This window comes from Tursiops truncatus, chromosome 1 (assembly GCF_011762595.2).
Source record: "Tursiops truncatus isolate mTurTru1 chromosome 1, mTurTru1.mat.Y, whole genome shotgun sequence".
Lineage (NCBI taxonomy): Eukaryota > Metazoa > Chordata > Mammalia > Artiodactyla > Delphinidae > Tursiops > Tursiops truncatus.
In genome coordinates, this window is record NC_047034.1 from 126,646,755 (window position 1) to 126,670,489 (window position 23,735).

Below are 23,735 nucleotides of genomic sequence, written 5' to 3' on the forward strand. Positions count from 1 at the left end.
CCTTCTCCATCCTTTCCCTCTATGTGCCTTGGTAATTACTAATATATTTTCTGACATTACATATTAGTTTGGACTTTCTAAAATTTTAGATAAACAGAATTGTAAGGTGTGTGATTTTTTTTTTTTGGTCTGATTTTTTCCACTCAGCGTAATTATTTTGAGATTCATCCATGTAGTGTGTGAATCAATAGCTCATGTCTTTTTATTGCTGGGTGGAATATGGATATACCACAGGTTCGTTTTGAAAATTCATTCACTTGTTGAAGAACATTTGGATTCTTTCTGTCTTTTGCCTATTACAAATAAAGCTGTGATAAATATGCGTGTACAGCCCGTGTATGGGCACATGCTCTTATTTCTCTTGGATAAATATATGACTGGATCACATGATAGGTGTACCTTTAACTTTTTAAGAAACTGCCAAACTGTTTTGTGAAGTGGAAAATACAGCTGAGCGTGAGTTTCAGTTCCTCTCCATCCTCACCAACATTTGGTAGGATCTGTCTTTTTATTTGTCATTCTCATAGGTGAGTAACAGTATCTTACTGTTTTGGTTTTTTTTTTTTTTTTTTTTTTTTTTTTTTGCGGTACGCGGGCCTCTCACTGCTGTGGCCTCTCCCGTTGTGGAGCACAGGCTCCGGACGCGCAGGCTCAGCGGCCATGGCTCACGGGCCCAGCCGCTCCGCGGCACGTGGGATCCTCCCGGACCGGGGCACGAACCCGCGTCCCCTGAATCGGCAGGCGGACTCTCAACCACTGTGCCACCAGGGAAGCCCTCACTGTTGTTTTAATCTGCATTTCCCTAATGGCTAAGGATCTTAGCACCTTTTCACGTGCTTATTTGTCATCAGTTATTTACTCAGGTGAAGTGTCTGCTCAGATTTTCTGCCAGTTTTTAAAACTGAGTTTTCTGTTCTCTTATTAATTTGGTTTTTTTTTTTTGGTACATTCTGGATGTAAGTAATTTATCAAATACATGCTTTGCAAAGATTTTTTTTCCCAGTCGGTGACTTGTTTTTTTTTTTTTCTTTCTCTTAAGAGTAATTTGAAGGGCAGAAATTTTAAATTCATCAATTTATTCTTTTATGGGTTGTAGCTAATCACTTTACTCTTTTGGAGTCTTATCTGAGAAATCTTTGCTAAATCCAAGGTCACAAACATTTCACCTATGTTTTATTCTAGAAATTTTTAATTTTTAGTTTTACATTTAGCTTTATGATCTATTTTTGGTTAATTTCTGTATATTTTCTGTGCGGTATGCGTCCAAGTTCATTTTTTAGTGTGTGGATATGGGTATCTAAATGTTCTATCACCATCTGTTGAATTTATCCACTTGGTAATTTTGTTGAAATTCAGTTGTCCATATATGTGTGGGCCTATTTCTAAATTCTCTATTCGGTTCCATTGACCTATTTTGTCCGTCTTTACACCAATCTCACACTGTCTTGATTGCTGTAGCTTTAAAGTTATTCTGAGATCAAGTAGTATTAGTCTACCAACTTTGCTCTCTTTCAAAATAGTTTTGGCTATTTTAAGTTCTTTGTATTTCCACATGAAACTTAGGATCACTGTGTCAATTTCCACATAAAATCAGTGGAGTTCCAATTCACCCTTTACTGTCTGCTCTGAGAGAATTAGTATTGGGCCGTTAATATATTTTTTCTTTGCCAACGTAACAGGCACTATCTTACTTTTTGTCAGTAGAGGGCACTAGAAAGACATTGCAGGAAGAAGAGACTTTTTCCCCTTCCTGGTTCCAGTGCGCTTGCTAGGCAGTCCTCTGCAGTACTCAAGGCTTTCCTAGAGCTAGGCTCCTGCAGTGCAGGAGGCACGTGGCACCCAAGAGTGTGGGTACTGCAACCCGTGTGGCTTTGCTAGTGCCCAGTGACACTGGCAGCTTCCACAGCCTCTGGCTCCTGAGGTACGTGTGGCTGGGCTGTCCCAGTGCCCAGCTCTTTTAATGCAGATGGGGTCCCTGGTTCCAGGCTCCTATCATATGCACACCTTCTCCATAGCCAGCTTCTGCCGTGCATGGTGGTCTGCGGTACCCACGGGCCATTAGCTTCCTCGGGCACCCTCCTCAGCCAGGTTTGCAGTGGAGTGTGCCTCAGTGAGACACCTCCCACGAACACCTGTGAGTCTGCTGGGCTCTCCCTATGCCATGGCCTGGAAACTCTCCAGGAAGTCAGTTGGGGCAATCATAATCTCACCTCTCAGGGGTCACTGTCCTTCACTTGAGGTCCTGTGTCTTGCAAATCATTGTTTCATATATTTTGTCTGTTTCTGCAGTGTTTTCAGGTAGAAGGGTAAATTGGTCCCTGTTATTCCACCTTAACCAGAAGCAGAAATCTCAAAAAGATTTTTCTTCTTTGGGAAATGGTAAATATTTAAAATGAGTGAACTTCTTTATAACTTTCCTGTACATCTGGATAATTGACCCTTGTACCATTTCTGTAACTTTAAGTTCAGGAGTGTACTTTCTAGAGAAATTGAGGTTAATAAATGAAAATTTCGCTCACACTTGAATATAGGAAACTCTATTTGCCCCATAGTCACCTTATACGCTGTGTAATTGTGATTGACGAGGCACAGTGGCTCAGATGAGATGGTCCTTGGCACACATTCAAAACAGCTTGTGTGGAGAACTGCTATAGCCTTGTATGTGTAAGGCTGGGTTTGGGGTAGAGGTGGAGGGCAGGTGAGCTTCCTAAAGGTGCCATGTGCCCCTCCTCCCACTCAGATAATATCATCCCTAACTCTGAACTGCTCTGAATGAGAATTCTGGTTTCTGGAAGTTTGCGCCTCCATCTCTGCTGCAGAATATTGCTGAGCTCTCAGTTTGGTGCCAACTCTGCTATCTTCCTTCTCTATCTTTCAGACCCATAAGGCTTGCTTGATTTACTGGTGATGAATTGGTGCTAAGCCTGGACTTCCCCTTAAGCTGAGTCTACTCTTTATGTTTTTCAATATGTGGGCAAGAAAAATTTTATTTGACGACTCTAGAAGAAAATAATAACTACTCAGAGCGCTTGTTAAACTAGACTTCAGCACCTACCATCACTCAGTCCACTGTTAGCAGTGGTTGCTCAAATTTTTTTTAATTGGTAAGGAATCGGCTCAGTTTCTTTTCCAGGTTGCTCAAAATGAGCTCTAAGTGGTGTCTTGGTGGAGGATAAAGTTTCTCTTTTGAAAGAAAGTCAGCAAGGGGAGGAGGTGGAATTTATTAAGTCAATAAACATTTATGGACGCCTAACTATGTAAGCTGGGGTTGTTTGTTTTTGTTGTGAGTGGGGAGGCAATTAAAAAATGAGCGAAAGACATATATACAGTAATATGTATAAAATAAATAACTAATAAGAACCTATTGTATAAAAAATAAATAAAATAAAATTCAAAAAAAATGAGCAAAAGAGCCCCTGCCTTCAAAGGGCTTACAGTGTCAGATGGACTATGAGAGAAGTAGTCAGTATAAGCCGATAGGTGAAGCACCCAGGCTCATCAGTTACATTACATTTCTTTCTCTTTTTTTTTTGCGGTACGCGGGCCTCTCACTGTTGTGGCCTCTCCCGTTGCGGAGCACAGGCTCCGGATGCGCAGGCTCAGCGGTCATGGCTCACGAGCCCAGCTGCTCAGTGGCATGTGGGATCTTCCCGGACCGGGGCACGAACCCGTGTCCCCTGCATTGGCAGGCGGACTCTCAACCACTGCGCCACCAGGGAAGCCCTACATTACATTTCTGAACTGCCTCTCAATTGTCAGAGTCAGATCTTTGGTGATTTATTAATCCATCCAGTGTCTAAGTCGATCTGAAATTTTCTATATAAAAATTAATATTTTCAACCTATGCTCACTCACTAAAGGAAAGTCTTTGTTCAACAGTAATGATTGTTCCTATCAGTGTGTGATGTGGCTACATTTCATGTGAGTTTAAATCATGGAAATCCGAAATACTGCAATATGGAAATATTGACACAGGTACTTTATGAAGTAAATTTAAAACCATATGAATCCCCACAAATGAAACATCTGTCTAGAATGGCAAGATTTCCAAGTCAACTGGTCTAGAGCCTTGTAAACTGGGTTCTCCCTGTTACCACAGGCAGCATCATGTTAGCTGGTCAACAGAAACACTGGCCAATTTTGGTCAGGAAATGTGTGGATTTGATTTATGTGAGGTCATCAGAAATATATCCCTCTCATAAAGTATAAGTTCTACTGCTTTGATAACTAAGCTCATGGTTTTCTGTTCAAGCATACACACTTCTGCACATAGGCTGCTTCCCTTCCCTTATTTATCATCCCCTTTTATTGACTTGGGTACCAGGCAAAAACTCCTTTTCATATTCAAGACTCAGTTCAAAGGCAGCCCTTTCCAAGGTCTTCCTTAATATCTTCTCCATTCAGCCCTCTTTAGTTTTTCCTTTCTTTAGTTTCCTTTGACAAATGGACAGTTTTTTTTTTTTTTTTTTTTTTGCGTTATGCGGGCCCCTCACTGTTGTGGCCTCTCCCACTGCGGAGCACAGGCTCCAGACGCACAGGCTCAGTGGCCATGGCTCACGGGCCCAGCCGCTCCGTGGCATGTGGGATCCTCCCAGACCGGGGCACAAACCCGCGTCCCCTGCATCGGCAGGCAGACTCTCAACCACTGAGCCACCAGGGAAGCCCAAGGACAGATTAGAAAAAAAAAAACTGCTTTGTAGTTTCTTGCACATATTTACTACTGTGAAGGCAAGTACTGTGTCTTAGGTTCTGGGAAGGCAAAGGTATAAAACACAGAACCCAGTGCAGAGTAGGAACTCAATAAAGTATTTTAAAAATAAATTCATACATTTAACAATTATATATTGGCTGCCTAATCAATGTACCAGGCATTGTGTAATGCACTAGAATGGGCAGTGAGAAACAGGACAAATGTGGTCTTGAGCAAACTTCTAGTTTAAGCAGGGAGATATACACTTGAATAACTAATTGAAATATGGTGATAAGGGAAGGATAGACTATAACTGAGAAGCCTAAGGTTTTCTTGGGAATTAGAGAATTCGTTCCTAGCACAAGAGTTGTTCAAATAGGAGCTAATAACGGGAAATATGTTTCCCCCAGGTGGCAGCAAAGTCAAGGAGTTCTCTGCCTTTGAGCTACTGAGAAAGACTCAGATGCCAGAATACCAGTAGTAGATTTTTGTTTCCGGTGTATGGTCTGAAAACAAATGGGGAAGTCTTTGATACAGGATGAGAGAGAACCACAGGCAAAGCAAAGCCACGTGCGTTTTCTGCATCATTTCTCTATGTGGCGCTGTGTTTGGCTTTATCCTCCTCCCCACCTCTCCCCGTGATGAAACTTTTGAACTTGAGTTGTTTCTTTGAAAGTGAATCACAAAGGAACAGCAATTAAAGTGATTCACTGCTTGGAGATGAAATTAAATTTCGAAGAATGTCACTTCATGATCTGTTCATAAATTTCAGATCTCATAATTTCAGTGAAATATACTAAATCTCCCATCTACCAATATACAGTATACACTACAGCTACTTACGGCAATATAATTGAAAAAAGACTCAATATGTGCAGTCATCCACAGATCAAAGGCTCAGTTAATTTGGAAGGGCATAGGAAAAGCACTAGTATTAACTTGGCTCAAGTACCACATCACTGGAATGCTAAAGTCATGGACACCAGGCTCACTGGTATAGACCTCCGCAGACACTTGTCAGAGTGTGCTGGGGAAACCGAAACAAGATGAAGGACCCAGCTTGTATAGGGACAGGTTCGCAGGTGACTGGTAGGCTGCTATACCACTTCTTGGGATTTAAAAAAGATTATTATTAAGGACTTCTTAACTCCCATTGCCCCATATCTACACCTCTCCTATAGTGGACTTTGCATTATATTTATGTACAAGTTTTATTTTCCATATCAATTGTCTTCACCACCAATATATCCCTGTCTAGCACAATGGCAGCCACATAATAGACATTCTGTAAATGTTAGGTGAGTAATTCAACTCAACTTGTTCAGCAAATATGCACTGGGTTCTCCATGCCAGGCCCTGTTTTAGGTACTGAGGATATAACAATGAACGAAATACTTAAAGTCCCAGCTCTCATGAAGCTTACACTCTAGTGGGGGAAGGGACAGACAGTGGACACTGAAAACATGGAACATGTTAATTAGCATGTTCATTAACTAGAAAACAGGAAGTATGTTAACTACGAGGGAAGAGAAAGTGAAGTAGGGAGAAAGGAAGTGTTGACAGCGGAGAGGGCAGGAGAATTGCTATTTTACATAGAAGGTCTCTGATAAATCTGCTGAAGAATCATGAAGGAAGTGAGGGGGCAAGTCACTCAGATAGTTGCGAGAAGATTTCACTAAGGCGGAAGGAGCAACAAATGCAAAGACCCTGAGGTGCAGGTGGGGTTGGGCTGATGAAAGAAAAACAGCCATGAAGCCAGAGTGGCTAGAGGGGAGTGATTAAGGACGAGGGTGACGGAGGCAAGATCAGAGAGGTGGCAACTGGGATGGGTCGTGAAGGATAAATCTTATAGACCATTATGAAGCATTTGGCTTTAACTTTGAACAAGTTAGGAAGATTTTGAGCTGAGGAGTGACATGTTACATTGAAAATAGATTTCAGGGGGGACCAGAAGTGGAAGTACCCCTACTACCAATTGGATCTCTGAATAAATGAATGAATAAATGAATGAATGAAAGCCAATTAGTAAGCAGACAAAAAAGCATTCATTCTCGTGTGATCCTTAGTGTTTTTCACTCCATTATAGACACCTCTCCACATTTTCGACTACTCATTTTTTTTAGGGTGTGTTTCTACCTGCAATTCAGGGAAGCCTGAGCTTTCTAAGGTCTAGGTCAGTCAGTAATAAGTAGTCTTTCAAACTGGTGTGACAGAAAGTCATGCAAGTTCTTTACTCAAAGAGGGGTCTACAGAAGAAACATGTATGTATGTATACAAAGTCTGTATACAACCTAAGCTAATGATGCTTACTTTTCTCTAACAGTTCAAATGCATATTCTGTATGAGGAGCTTTTAGTTGCTGTTGATGCATGGTCAAGGCAAATGATCTTTCTGCTCTGAAGATGAAAAAGAAGAGATGTGGGAGAAACCAGAACGCTATAGCCTGAATGCTTGTGTTCTCCCAAAATTTATATATTTAAACCTAATCCCTGATGTGATGATATTTGGGACATGATTAGGTTATGAGGATAGGGCGCTCAAGAATGAGATTAGTGCCTTTATAAAAGAGACCCACAAAGTTCCTTAGCTCTTTCCAGTATGTAAGATTCCGATGAACCAGGAAGCTGGCTCTCATCAGATACCGAATCTGCCGGGGCCTTGGTTTTGGACTTTCCAGCCTCCAGAATTTTGAGAAATACATTTCTGTTGTTTATAAGCCACCTAGTCTGTTATAGCAGAGCAAATGAACCAAGACACCAGTGTCCACAGTATTTGTTTCTCTGCAAAACTCTGGGCCCAGAATAAAACCTAAATGCTGTTTAAAAGGATGTTTAGGGAGATTGATAGATGTCAGTGGCTAGAACGGAGTGCAGTTACTAATTATATTAGTTTTCCAGCATAATGTTGTTAGATTTAGACTTAAAAAAAAAAAAAGCTAGTGTTTCTGAAATGTAAAGAGGGTTAACAATTAGTCATATAGATTTTCACTTAAAATAGAGTTCCAAGTTCTAATTATACTTATCACTCTTTCAAAATTTTTTATAAAATAGTCTAGTGTTCTATATGCACATTTAATTTTTTCTCTCATCTTTATTTCCATGGCTACCAAGGTTTTCTAAGCTCTAGTCCCTGCAAGTAAAAAATAAAAAGCAATTCTTTCCTCACCTAGGTTTGTCCTTTGTTTATACATCAGATTCAGACCTGGAATTGTATTAGTGACACACTTGAAAACCAGTTTGACTTAGGTGTTTAGTTTTCAGTGTAGACTAATAATCGCCCTTAACTTTTTTTTTGAATCTGAACCCCTTTGTGAAATTGATGAACACTGTAGAGTGTCTATGGACAAATGTGCATGTGCACACACACATTAGATATGAAATATAATTTCAGGGGATCCATAGACTTCCTGAACCCCATCCATGGGACACCTTATAGAGAAGCATGTACATTCAGGTAAAGCCCATTGTCAAGTTGTACTGATATAAGTGTAATCAGGCTCACGTAAATAGAGAGTGGTACATTTTTACCTAAAGTTTTTACTTTGCTGTGATTATTTTTTGGCTAGCTTTTCCTTACTTAACAAGGGTAACACATAACTTGTCCTCTTACGTATCTGCATGTTATGGAAAGGTGGTTTTATTCCAGGTTCTCATTCCAATGCACCATTGTTTCAGTTTATATGTGGGTGACTCCCACCCAGGAAAGACTAAGACAATAAAGACATGATCTAGACATTTCCTTTTGTGAGATAATACATTTTCTCCTTGCTGATGGAGTTGGTTGGGTTTTCTGTAACCTGCAACCAAAACTGAATCAGAGATTTCTGTATTAGATTAGATTACTGGACCTTTTGGCATATTTTTTTAAAAAGCAGTGAATTAATATTCCTAATCAAATTAATTCTAGGTATGCCACCTGTTACTCTTGACTGGTTTTTTTTTTTGGTTTTAGGATATGGAATGAAATAATTATATGTAGGGTGTCCCCACTGAATTGGATAGAGTTTGGAGAATACAATGGACCAAGCCCCAGGCTTACTTGCTCGGATCTGCTCCTTTGAAGTAGGCATTGACCGTTTCTGTAAATGCTGCTGCAACAGGGAGGGTGTCCTGGGCTCCCATGGTTAGGGGGCTGGGTCCCCTGGAAGAACCTGCATGAAATGAAAAATCTTCATTTAATATGGATCGGAGCCATCTTAGTACATGTGGAACTAAAAGCCCATTAAAGGATTAGAGGATGAAATCTAATTACTGAAAAAAAAAGCAATGTGCTAAGAGCCATAACTGTATATTCAACATAGAGCTCAAGTATTTAAAAGGAAATATTTGGCTGGTTTACAGACAAACACACTCGAAATTAATACAACGATGTATTTTACTACAGAAAAAAATCCAAGCAGAAGAATAAAGTCATAGGGGGTTTCAATGTTTTACATAAAGCATAAGGCAGTATTTGCATGACAGTTTGTACAGTAGGTAGTTAGTAAGAAAATTATTAGCTTCTTATTTAAGCCTTCACCTTATACAATTGCCCACACACTCAAAACTGTTTGCATTTCTTCATTTTAAAGAGACAAACAGCCATGGAGCACAGTGTTACACATTGTCCTTCTCTGGGGCGTTTCCATTTCAAAAAGTCCAATTACCCTTAGATCAAGTAGGCTCAAGTGTACATGTCCCCAAACATACACAACCCAAACGTCCACCTTGACTTAGCACAAACACATCAATGCATCAATTCACATTATTAAAAATAACAGTTTACTGACCATCTACTACATACCAGGCACTACACTGGATACCTTACAAGAATTACCATATTCAAGCCCCACATCAGCCCTGTGGGATAGGCATTATTATTCCCATTTTACAGAAAGAAAACTGAAGCTCAAAGAGCTAAGTGACTTGCCCAAGATACAGTTAGTTAAGTGGCAAAACTAAAATTCAAACCTAGGTTGGCCAGCCTATAAGGCTCATGATTTTCCCTATGCTGTTTTTACCATATTGTTTGTCTAAATGAAACATTTTCCTGTATGTTTTTGATACAACTTGAGGTTTCCAAAAGGAGCGAAGTTTAGGACTGTTGTCTTCATTAACAATCTCTAGACATGGTACTGAAGAGTCAAGTTTTATAAGGACAAAGTATTTAATTATGTCACACATTCACTGCTTCTCCTTCTTATCACACAAAACACATTTACTCTTCTCCACCTCATCACAGACGACGCGTTATGCTTTTTATCTTTTACCTTTAGTCACTTTCATACTCTTCTCTGACTATGAAAAGATCTACCTTTGTATATTTCCCTCCTCAATAAAGTTTTCCTTGTTAATTCTAGTTCATCCTAGTGTCTACATTTTCTATCTTCCCTTGTCTTCCAATATCTTGGATGTAGTAATGGATCACCAACAAACACTGGCTTATTATCTGCTATGTATCAGGCATTATGGTAGGTGCCGGGGATTCAGAGATAATTAAACATAATCCTTGTCCTCAGGAAATAGGTTTTTGTTGCTTACGAGCCACGCCTCGAGTGGTATTTTGTTACAGCAGTCAGAATGGACTGAGGCACGCAGTCTGGCCCAGATCTATCCTTCCTCACCTCTTCCCTCTCTTTCCAACAACGCTATGCCCTAGCTGTGTTCACCTCTGGGCACTACAGTCCTTACTGTGGGTTTAATCAATAATGCCAGAGAAGGAAAAAACATCAAGATTTTACAAAGAACCCTTTTACCTTAAAGGATCCACAGTTTACAATTCTAATTTCTTCACATTCCTATACATTGCAGTTAATACGCCATCTTCTATTTTACTTTTTTCATTTATTACACAATTTTTCTTATTGCTATCTGGTCTACATATCATTTCCATGAGTATATATTATTCTATAAAAATTCTCCAAATGTTGGGTCATTTCTAGGTAGAAATTATTCTAAATCCATCTTCGTATAAATTGGTCTTTTTCTTTTAATTATTTTTTTAAGATATAGTTTAATTACTACAAAGTGGGATGACCCAACCATAAGGCAGATAAATTTTTGATTGCTAAGAATGCCAGATTATTTTATCTTATTTTTAAAAATAAATTTATTTATTTAATTTATTTATTTTTGGCTGTGTTGGGTCTTCGTTGTTGCACGCGGGCTTTCTCTAGTTGCGGTGAGCAGGGCTATTTCTTTGTTGCGGTGCGCGGGCTTCTCATTGCAGTGGCTTCTCTTGTTGCGGAGCACGGGCTCTACAGCGCAGGCTCAGTAGTTGTGGTACATGGGCTTAGTTGCTCCGTGGCATGTGGGATCTTCCTGGACCAGGGATCGAACCTGTGTCCCCTGCTTTGGCAGGCAGACTCTTAACCACCACGCCACCAGGTAAGTCCCCCAGAATATTTTACGTAAAGATTATACTCAGTGAAAATGCTATTAGTAATAAATGAATGCTTCTGTTCCCCTGCAGTACCTTAGAGAGTCTTTGTTACTATGGTTATTGGAAAACTAGGCTAAAACCAGGAGAGTGTCTAAGATGCTGAGAAATTCAAACCTTATGGCCTAAGGTGACTAAGAGGGGCCTCAAAACTATTTTCAAATATCTGAAATAATATTACCAGACAGTGACTCTAGGGACCAGAATTCATGGCCGTGGATCTGCAAGTTAATAGCTTTGTGACCTCGGGCAAATGAATTATCTTTAGGTTTTCTCAACCATGAAATGAAGGCAATAGATCACATCATCCCTGTGTGTTAGGATTCTATAGTTTTAAGTTGTTTATAGGAATTTAAGGAGTTTTAAACAGTAGGAACAATTTTCTCACACAGAAATAAGCTGCTTTGAAAACTGTATCCCTTCACTGGTGGTTTTAGTGAACCTGCCAAATATTTACTGGGTCTCTACTCTGTGTAAGATAGTGGTGGGAACACAGATATGCAAACTTTCAGGAAATAAGATACAAGCATATAGGAAACCCAGTAACAATATCATATACAAACAAGAGCTTAAGACAATAGCTCAAGTGACAGCACTATGAGTTTTTTTCACTACAAGATTAATTGTCCAATGAGCAGAACAGGAAATTCTGCTCCTTGATTTAATAAAAAGAAACTCAGACTCTGGTGTCACACAGACTTGTGTGTGAATCCCAACGCCTCCACTTACAATCTGCTGTGACCAGGAGCAAGCTATTTAATCTGTCTGTGACTCAGTTTCATCTTTAAAATAAAATATCAATAGATAATAATATCTATATTAAAGGTTTGTGGTGGACATCAAATGGGATATCCTTAGCGTGGTATATACTTGAAAAAACATCTTCTTCTTGTTTTTGTTGCTGTTATTTTGTCAGGGTGAGTTTTACTAAGGTTGTTGAATTAGAGTTGGTTCTTTGAATTTGAATAGTTATTGAGGTAGAGAATGAAGGGAGGTACCACAAATGGTACTCCTCATTGAGCAAGGAGATAGACCAACATTTTCAGGTTCCTTCCAACCCCAAATTTCTTTTATCATAAGAGCAATGAATTCTATCATGCATGTTTAATTTTTGTGTATTACATGGGTGGCTCTCATATCTATTCAAGTCGCTTGATATAATGCTTGGACTCATAGGAGATGAAAGTTGGTTGAATGCATATTTGTCTGTTGATTCATTCGAATGTGAGTTCCTGCAATAAGTAGGCACTGTGCTAGTTGCTGAGGGATTCACAGAAATGTATGAGATGTACCCCTCCCTTCATGGAGCTTGTAGGATAAAAGGGGACTATAAGGGTAAATACAAATGAAAGACAAAGCACTACATGAAGTTAGATAATATTGATAGCTAAGTATTATAATTATTATATTATTAATGATTATTTTTAAAGAATTCAATGTCAAAATAGTAATTATTATGTCTGTCCTACAATAAAATAAAATATCAAACACTAATATGGCTTTTTGTTCTTTATACATTGAGGGGATAAACAGGTTCAGTATAATTATCTCTGTTGCACTAGCCCAAGTTCACTCTGCTAGTAAGTGGTAAAGATGAAATTCAATCCTAGGTCTCCTAGTGCTACTAAAAACTATTCCTGTATTACCTCTTAATCCTGATGATACCCCTATTAGGGAACTACCATTGTTATCCCTGTTTTCCAGAGGAGAAAACTGAGGTTACAAATCATTCAGTAGCCTTGCCCACAGTCACCCAGTTAGTAAGCAGTAAGCACAGCATTGGGATGCAAACCTAGTACTTCCTGACTCTGGATCCTGAGCTCTTACCTACACTGCTCATGGAACATGTAAGTCAGAACAAAATTATGTTAGACATCTGAGGGTGCATATGTGGTCCCCCAAGAAGGACAAGTTGCTGCCATTACCTTGTCGAGTTCTGACAAAATAGCAATTCCAGGGTCCTGGAAAGCAATTGTCATGCACACTTAGGGAGTTCTGAGAAATGGAAGAAGGCACATAGAGTCACTATCATGTGATGAAATTTTCTGAAAGGCAGTTTTCTGTGACTCTCATTACCAAGCAAGGTTACACACACACACACACACACACACACACACACACACACACACACACACACTAAGGCTAAAGAAAAATTAGTATGACATCTTTAAAAGAAGAGGTCATCCTACTATATAGCACAGGGAACTATACTCAATATTTTGTAATAACCTATAAGGGAAAAGAATCTGAGAAAGAATATATATATGTAAAACTGAATCACTGTGCTGTACACCTGAAATGAACACAGCATTGTAAATCAACTAAATCAATAAAAAAAGAAAAAGATAAGGTGGTTAATTTGTGAAAGCATTTCCTGAGTAGTCAACTGAAATATGAATGTGAGTATGGAGTAGGGGCTGTGTATGTAAAAATATGAAAGGAGAAAGGGAAAAGGGAGAGCGATTTTAGAAGAGAAAGGGAAAGATACAAATAAAAAAGAGGGAGAAAAGGAAGCGAAATACCCAGGTACAGAACTTGAGTAAGAGTACAAGGTTTACTTGATAAATAAATGGCTGTTCGAGTCCCGGGTTCCAAAGAGACGCCTGGTACTACACCACTGCCAGTCTTTTGTGTGGAGGGGAAGTGTGTCCTCACGGTGTGCCCAGAGCAAGCCTGTCCGGTCCCCCTGCCCCCCTGTTCGGTACAATTTACTCCATTTTCTGTATAATGTTTTCCACTTTGCAAAGTTGAAATTTAGAACTTTTTTCATATCAAACTCATGAAGAAGACTTCTTTTGAGTTGTTTTAAATATAATATGAATTTATGTCAGAGTAGTGCTTCCCTCAGGGGTGTTTGTAGCGTTTGTCACTATAGACTTAATAAATGGTAATAGCTGTTATTGTGTGTTAACTCTGCGTAATGCTTCATATGCATTACCTCCTTCAATTCACACAAACACCTCACCAAGTAGGTGCTATTTTTAACAACCTTTTCTTACAGATGAGAAAACTTTGGAGGTGTAAGTAGGTCAAACTCAGAGAGCAAGTGATCTATACTTTTAGCTATTATGCTTTGCTGTTACAGTAAAGAATCTAGAACCTCTTCGGAGGCTGTGGGCTTCAGTAGTGACTGTGCTTCTTAGTTAACATCTGCCCTTGGGCAGGTCACTGATTCTAGCTGCATCCCTATTAAATTGGGACATCAATGTTAGTGCCGCCAACTTTATCTGACTGTAAAGAGGATTTGCACTTACAAATGTCAGGAGTCAAAAGAGCTGCAAATTTTACTCTCTTTTCATCTGGGTTTGGAAACAGTCACTCTGAAAGTACAACATGAAGAATGGACAGCAGGAGAGGGCAGTCTTGTTTGTTTAGAAGACCATTACCAGCCTTGCAGCCTACCAACCCGAACACCTGCTGCTCCACCAGGCCCGCTGTACACGCAGGGCAAATGACCCTTATGTCCAGGAGTGAGAATGCAGGAGACAACCCACAGATGGAAGCAATAGACAGCATCAGAATGCATGAAAGAAGAGAGGAGAAATTCCAGGAGTTGTATGAAGAAGCAGAGAGTGGGAACTGGATTAGCTTTTTCTAAAACAAAGCAAATCATATTAGTAGAATTAGTAAAAAAAAAAAATTATAGTCAATTCAACTATAATTTATAGAGTATATTCTGTATAATGTGATAAAGACAAAAATGTTGGAATCAGATTGAATTAAATTTGAATCCTGACTTTATCACTTATTGCGTTACCTTGGGAAAGTTACTTAACCTCTCTCATGTCCACCTTCATCATTTTGTAAAATGGAGATAGTACCTTCTACAGATACTGTGAAGATTACATATGATGATATAGAATGTCTTTGTTATCTGAGAATAGTCAGTATCAGAAAAAAAAGTCACTTAGAAATGAATGCATTTAAACGGTTTCCAAAATTTCATAGGATATAGTAATAAAAAGGCTTGACTTGCACTCTAAATTGTCATAAACTAAATTTGTGAAAACAATCTTTTATTAACACACTGCAATCAAATAATCAATGAGTTCTCAGAATGAACAAAAATGATTTGTGTTGATATTTTGAGGAAAGGCATAGTTTTCTGATAAATTGTATTATAGCTTCATACAACAATCTAGTTTCAGATTTGGTTTTCTTTCATGATTATAAAGTGATCCTATATTGCAGGGTTAATTGAGAGTTTTATACATTTTCCTAAGGTTCTCTCAATTTCTTGATTTTCTTTTGAAGTGGCTATGATGTAAGCTTCCTTTATTTCTTCTTTTTCAATCATTAATAGTATTATTTCTGCTAAACCCTCAATTGATGATGACTTTGAATATAACCTAAGGAGCTTTACAACATCACTTTCCTTGACTTCATGGAATCCTGTATCCTTTCTAAGATTGGCAATTTCATTTTGCAATAAATGTGCACTGCACCTGCATTGTGTGTCCATTATTTGTTTCAGACATTTATGGAAAAACTGACTGCATCTGCATATTATGTGATGAACGGTGATAGATGCTAGGGTTAATCTGGTAAACTGATTTTAGAATGGGGACTAGTGTTCTAGATTAATACTTTCATGTCGAGTTGGTCTTTACTTTCCTACCAAATCCAGTAACTGCAAAGACACCCATAAGGACACTAAAGTAAGGAGTTTCGCGAGTATATGTAAATCTGAGTGCCTCCGCATAGTAAATACTCGATAAGTAATAGCCATTATCATTAACAGAGAAGGAGAATTTGCTGGGCAGTTACAGTATGTAATATATTGTTTCAGGCTGCCCTCAACACCATATGCATTTAGCATACAAAGTAAGATAAAGAGACGATTAGAAGCTTTTCTTCGCCCAGTAGAAAGAATTTTATGGTGCGAGCTTAACTTGAGAAGGTGAGTTGTACTTTTGTGACCCTGTGAATCTTAGCTAGCTGAAGTGATGGTTAATAAAGTAATATTACTTTTTTAAAAATCACGGCAACTTTGTTTAAAAATTTTTAGGATAGGTTTGTAAGAAAAGGAGTCAAAGAAAAGTTATTACATATAAAATTTTCTATTCTTTTTTCTCTGCATCTTGGAATGTTACAACTTTACATAAACTAGTTGACTTAAATTATTTGAAATTTATCTTATATGTGTATGTTGTATGTGTGTGTATATGCTGCATATAAAAATGTACATGTAAAATATTTTGTGTATTTCGGTATATTTGTATACTTTTGTCTCTTTTAGAATTCTAGGTCTAAAAATTCTGTGTCTAATGAATGCTGTAGGTTAATCTCATAAATAACAATGCTGTGATCATAGCTAAACTGAACATATACTTTTTGTATCCCAGGACTATTCTAAAAGTTTCACATGCATTACCTTACTGAATCCTCACATTAAAAAAATATTATTATTACTATTTTGCAGATGACAAAACTGAGGCTTAAGAAAGTCTGAAAGATTCCCTAAGTGCTAGTTTGGTTCCTCACATCCTGAAGTAAGTGGCATCAATTGACTTGCTAAGTGCCAAGTGCCAGTACAGAGGAAAAAGGGCAAACCTCAAATGAGGAGTCACCAACATTACTGAGTACTTGCTATGGGCTACACACTCTCGTTTATGCTTTACACATACTGCATCATTTAATTATCACCACAGTCCTGTGCCCACATGGGCACTACTACATATTACAGATCAAGAAACTGAGTCTGAAAGAAGATAGTCTTTTGCTCACATTCTCACCGTAAGCAGTGGAGTTCGTTAGGATTCAAACGAAGGTCCACTTAACTCCACGCTCCTTCCACATAAGGAGCCCCATAGGCTTGTCTCGACTCACAGTGGCTTTGGGTGAGTTATACTTGTTACATGCTTTTCAGTGTGCAAGGCATACACCTTCAGGAAAATGAGGAAGGCATACTTAAAGTCAGTTATCATAGAGTAGAATTAAGGACACTGAATTTCTGGGTAGGTGAACAGGATTAGAGTTGTTTTCAGTCTTCCTCTTCAAAAGTCCCTGCTCACCTGCCTTGGAGAGATATACATATATGTAAAATATATACATATATAAACATATAAAAATATATTTTATGTGTAAAATGTATATATACACATATAATATATATATATTTCAAGTGCATATAATTGCTTTTCAAATTCCACTTAGTCCATAAACATGTGATTGGTTAACGTTTTTGTTGTATTTTATAGAGAATTTTCTTCAAACTGGGTCTTTGCTTACAGTTCTCAAACCATCATCCAACATTAATTAATGCCGTATTTAATTAACTTCCTAAAACAATATGGTTGACTCAGAAAATGGGAAAATTATGTTTCCTTTTCATCATCAAAGTCACATCAAGCATATTCAACACAAGGACTATTATTAGACATGGACATAAGGCAGGAGACAAAGCCATAATGAAAACGTCTTCAGTATGAGGACTCACATGACCAAAACCTATACAACTTCATACAGACAATACTGAGAGTGATTAAGCATCTGAAGCTAAGCCAGCTAGAGCGCGGTATGACAAAGAATGTGGAGAAGACATGAAGAGCTACTCTATGTAGAACACTTACACGGGATGGCCATTGTGCCGAATACTTTACACGCATTATGTCTTCTACTTTCCAAACATCTCTTTGAGGTACATACCATTATTAGGCATGTGTTACCATCGAGGAGATTGAAGCTTAGTGAGATTAAATAATTTGCTCAAGGTTACTTGCTCTATAGTAAGTAGAAAGGTGCTGTGACTGAAATGAGATCTAACTTCAATTGTATTTTCAGTGTTGGCCTGTTCATGTTAAAAAGCTTTGCTCCAACATCCAGCTGGATGCACAGTATGCATTCTCAATGGGGCAGCTTCTCCCCAAAAGGGGTAGAAATTGGTTCTTAGGGGAAGGTGAAGGAAATCTTTACCTTTTTATGTATGAAGCACACAGATATTCATACAGTACATAACCAGGTGTACAGTACATCTGTGATATTAAAATTGTACTGGGGAGCCATGAGGGGGAAACAAAGGTCTAAAAAGACTCTGTGGGTAAGGGAAAGGGGATAATGAAAAAACAGTTTGAGAAGATCTGGTTTACAGCTTTAAAAGGGTCATTGGTTGTGAATGTCCTTTACACCTCATCAACTCTCTTGGGAAAAACTTTACGGGACTGGTTTTGCTAAAGGATAATAATGGTTTATTTCTTTCTTCAAACTTACAGAGTGAATAATATCTATGGGGCTGAAATTATGGGTGGGCTAATCAAGATCATTGGGAAAATATCCAGTAAGGACCCCACAGAGGAACCATAAATGGCTAAACATTTGAAAACAAGTTCAGCCTCGCTAGTAATCAAAGAAATACAACAGGAAGAGAGAAATAATTTTTTATCTTTTCAGATTAGAAAAGATCTGAAAAAAACAATACTTCATGCATGTGAGAATATAATGAAATAGGCACTGTAATATAATGTTGATGGAAGTAAAAGTTGGTATAACCTTTCTAGAAAACTGCTTGGCAATGTGTATCATGAGCCTTTAAAGGTGTCATAAATTTAGCCCATAATTCCAATTTTAAGGATCTATTCTAAGAAAATGTCTTAAGGCCAAAGAATTATGTGCAAAGATGTTCATGGCATGTGGGAGAACTTGAAGCAATTTAAATGCCTAATAACTGAAGTGAAATAAATCACAATTCATGACAGAATAAAATGCTATGCAGATATTAAAAGGTTTTCAGTAATTAAAAATAGAGCTAAAACAATCACATATCACATTTTACCTATTAGATTGGAAAATATGAGAAATACTGACATACCTCAGTGTTGCTAAGTGCATGGAAAAAATGTTAATCATAATGCTGGTATAAATTTTTGGATGGACATTTGGCAATATGTAGTATTATTTTAGATGTGCATACCCTTTAACACAGTGATTCCAGTTTTAGCAGTTTATCTTTTGGAAAAATTCACACAAGTACGTGAGGACATAGGTTTAAGGCTGCTCACTGCACCATTTCACACAATAAAAAAAAAAAAAAAAAAAAGAAAAGAAAAGAAAAAGCCAACCTAAATATCCATTAATAAAAGAAAGGTACATGCATACAATATAATACTATGGAAACATTAACATGATTATATAGATGTATATGTATATAATACACACACATACATATCCCAAACACTCCATATCATAAATTTAAATGGCTACTATTGAATGCAGGTTATAGAGCAGAGTCTATCTTCTATTTGCATAAAACCGTACATACTTCCTTGATTGTTAAGAAACATAATTTGAAAACATGAAAATATTAAAATTTCTGAAATTGAGATGCATCTTGTAATCAATGTCAAAAGAAAACTGGCAGCTGCTAACAGAACATGTTCCAGAGTTGTCTCTGCTTGTACTTGTGGGAATGTAACCTTGATTAGAAGTGATCAGCTCATCTCGAGGTCCCCTCAGTTGAGTTATTTGAATTGACAGCCTCTCATGTGATTAAATTTGGACCCTTATTTTCCCTTAAGAATTGTTTTTAAAGATTCCACCTGATGCAGTAATAAAGTGAAAAGTTATTTGTACACAGAAGATAAACTGTCACACACCAAGCTATGCAACGGCAGGCAGGAGAAACTGCCAGATTCTTTGAAAAGTAAACCATGGAATTTCAAAAGATGGGACAAGCAGGTTATGACTGAATTATGCATCATGAAAGAATATATAACTCAGGTGCTAAAACTGTATCTGTCAACAACTTCTGGCTGACTTTCAAGAAAGTTACCTTTTGGCAATTTATAAATAAACTTAGGAATACGAATCCAGAAAAAAACCTTGGAATTTTTGATGTGCCCCCAAATGAAACCATAAACATCAAAGAGAATAAAAAGATCCAGATTATGAACATGCTGTATAAAAAGCACCAAGTCACTGTGATATTAACTATAACTGCTGATGGCCAGAGTGACTTAGGTGTACTTTTAATTCTGAAATTGAAATAAGTTTAGATTCAATTTCTGATGGTTATACTGAAGATAGTGGCTTGCAATTTGTCTGTTATTGTTAGTTAGGAAAAAAATGCCTTTATACTTTTAATGAAGCTTATTTTGCACCTGAAGTGTTGTTAAACCAATGGAGCACATCCCAATGGATGGCTTTTTGGAATCAAGTAAATGCAGCACGCGCGCGCGCGCACACACACACACACACACACACACACACACACACACACGTGTGATTTCAGCATTGTATTTACTCTTTTTTTTTCAGTTCCAGGATCTTTTTTCTTTAACTTTATTGAGGTACAATTGAGAAATAAAATTGTAAGATATATAATGTGTACGTGTGATGATTTGATCTACATTTACATTATGGAGGATTCCTCCCATCTAGTTAATTCACACGTCCATCACCTCACATATTTTTCTCCCTTCCTTCCTTCCCTTCCTTTCCTTCTTTCCTTCTTTATTTCTTTTGTGAGAACATTTAAGTTCTTACTCTCTTAGCAAATTTCACTTGTATCAATACAATACAGTGCCATCAACTATAGCCACTACGTTATACATTAGATCCTCAGACCTTATTCATCTTATAGTTGAAAATTTGTACCCTTTTACCAGCCTCTCCATATTTCCTCTACATCCAGCCCCTGGCAACCACTTTTCTACTCTCTGTTTCTATGTCTGACTTTCTCTTTTCTAGATTCCACATATGAGTGATACCATGTAGTATTTGTCTTCCTCAAGATCCACCCACGTTGTTGCAAATAGCAGGATTTCCTTCTTTCTCTGTATTTACTCTTTTATCTATACTTCTCCATATTGTTTGAAGTTTTAAAAAATAATGTGCTTACATCAATTTCACAATCAGAATAAAACAATGAGCTATTTTCAAATACAGTTTAATGGCATGGGGGACATTATCATACGTTAAAGTAAGAGAATGCATACTTATATACTGTATGAAAATATAAACTACACACACACACACACACACACACACACACACACGAGTCACCTACACAAGAAAAATCTTAGAAATAAAATACACCAAAACAGTGGTTATCTATGGTTATTAGATTATAGATTATTTCATTTTTTATAGCTTTCTGTTTTTCTAAATTTTATATAATGAGCATGATTAGGGATAGTGTGGCAAAAAATATTATAAATAGAAGATGTGGTACATATATACAATGGAGTATTACTCAGCCATTAAAAAGAATGAAATAATGCCATTTGCAGCAATATGGATGGACTTGGAGATTATCACGCTCAGTGAAGTAAGTCAGACAGAAAGACGAATATCATTTGATATTGCTTATATGCAGAATCTAAAAAAAATGATACAAATGAACTTATTTACAAAACAGAAACAGATTTATAGGCTTAGATAACGAATTTATGGTTACGGGGAGGGGAAGTGGGGGAGGGATAGATTGGGAGTTTGGGATTGACATGTACACACTGTTATGTTTAAAATAGATAACCAACAAGGACCTACTGTATAGCACAGGGAACTCTACTCAATGCTCTGTAATAACCTATGGGAAAAGAATTTGAAAAAGAATAGATACATGTACATGTATTGATATAAGTGAATCACTTTGCTGTACACATGAAACTAACACAACATTGTTAATCAACTATACTCCAATATAACATAAAAATCTAAAAAGAAAGAAATTGAGAGTTATACTAGGATCTTAAATAACTCTGAAGCTTCTACATTTCTCCTTTATTTCTTGAATGGTTTCTGTTCTTACAGTCAAAAAGTAGATGCTGGTAATTTTGAATTTTATGATATTTGATATTTATGAATGGAGAGGCATAAAGAATGCTGTCGGTCCTAGTCTGACTGCCTGAAAGCCTGCTATTTGAGCCACCAGTTTCCTGGGGAATGGGCTGTGAGCAGAGTCCAAAAAAGGCAAAATCTAGGAAAGGAGTAATCAACATTAAGTAACTCATTCTTCCCCTTCCTGGACTCACCCGTTACAATGATGACTGCAACTCCGGAAAGTCACCAAAACATCTTTGAAAAATTAACCTCACCCTTGCTCCTTTGTGATACTTCTCCAGAAAAAACTTTCGTGTTTCTCAAAGGCATAGTTCAATGAGCCTCTAAATCAAATCTTGAAGCAATGTTGCAGTTACTCTGAATATAAGACTGAGCAACACAATTGTAAGTTGCACACACTGTCTGTGTGAATATGTGCCAGCAGGAAAAGAAGCCCCAAGGCCATATTTACTAATATCCTGGTGACTCAGTACAGCAGAGCCAGCAGAAAAGGAACACGTCCATGAAAATTCCTGTCTGCTGAAATTCTACACTCTAGCAGAGATTATTGCCACATACATGTTGCAAAATAGTTGAAGATACAAAAGGGTTAAAATCTTAAGGGCAATGACTTATCTTAATGCCTTATTTTGATGACCTTAAATCAATCTTTGATTTAATAAATAAAGCAATGAATGTAAAATTCTTAGCAACATAAAGTATTCATTAATGTTAATTATTTTAAGAAATGATTATATTTGTATAGTACTTTATAGTTTACAAAGGCCTTTCACAAGTAATTGACTAAAGTCTATTAGGAGTATGTTTGATATTGATGAAATATAAACATTCCACATACATAAAAGGGCTTAGAAATGGGAGATTCTCCCGAGTCTTGACATCACCTCTTTGAATCCCTTTTTCATTCACTGTGTCAGCTCTCCTCTCTCTAGTGGGTAAATCAAAGGTCCTTTTCTCTGTCTGGGGGGGTCAGAGTCAGGAGTACAATGTATGGGCTGTCTCCATCTGTGGACAGCTCTTCTTAGAAGACACATAATAAAAGACTATTGTACAAACTAGTATGTGTAAAATAAGTTACAGGGATATATTGTACAACACAAGGAATATAGCTAACATTTTATAATAACTTGAAATGGAGTATAACCTTTAGAAATTGTGAATCACTATATTTCACACCTGTAACATATAATATTGTACACCAACCACACTTTAGTTAAAAAAAAGCTATGCATGATGAAGGCTCACAACTATGCAAAGGTAAAATAGATCCTTCTGGTGATTCTCAGCTTCTCCACTCTTTTCTCAGGAAGTTTGAAGTTACTTGTCAAATTTGCTGAAATACCTTGATTTACAAATTCCTTAATAAAAGAAATGGTAACAGATTTTCTTCCAACATCTCCCATCAGCATGAACACAGCATCCCGAGGAGTGTATCACCAGGCAGATCATTAGCCTCAGCGAGGTAGCTTTAATGATTGGCTCTGGTGGAGGCTGGTGGTAGGAGGTGAGTGTAGAGCAGGAGGACACATCCTGCTTCCACGGGATTCTCCTGCTCCATAAGCAGCCAGAAAAGAGGGCCCGTTGTCCCTGCTGACAAAGAGCAGGGGGCCATGTAGCAGCTCACAGCAGACTGAGTTGCCAGATTCTTTATGTGGAAGACTAGAATGCAGCAACCCGACCTTCTTCAAAGCAGGCAATAACCAAACAAAGCAGTCCAGGGATATGGGAAGGTGGACAACGGTGGTAATAGCAAATCATTATTGAGCACTTTGCATGCACTGACCTCGTACTTGACTATTTAATCTTTACTACAACCACTACAACACTATGAAATAGGTTACTATTTCCT

The 23,735-nt window shown here is 37.7% G+C and overlaps 1 protein-coding gene across 9 annotated transcripts in view; it reads right to left on the bottom strand.

Moving 5' to 3' along the window:
• The window catches only part of SGIP1 (SH3GL interacting endocytic adaptor 1), a 211,781-nt gene that overhangs the window by 14,256 nt on the left and 173,790 nt on the right, over window positions 1-23,735 (bottom strand). For all 9 annotated transcript variants that reach the window (XM_073788675.1, XM_073788688.1, XM_073788663.1 and 6 more), the window contains one exon: window positions 8,729-8,840. In XM_073788675.1, the coding sequence (XP_073644776.1) occupies window positions 8,729-8,840 (112 nt within the window). The remainder of the gene's footprint in view (window positions 1-8,728; window positions 8,841-23,735) is intronic.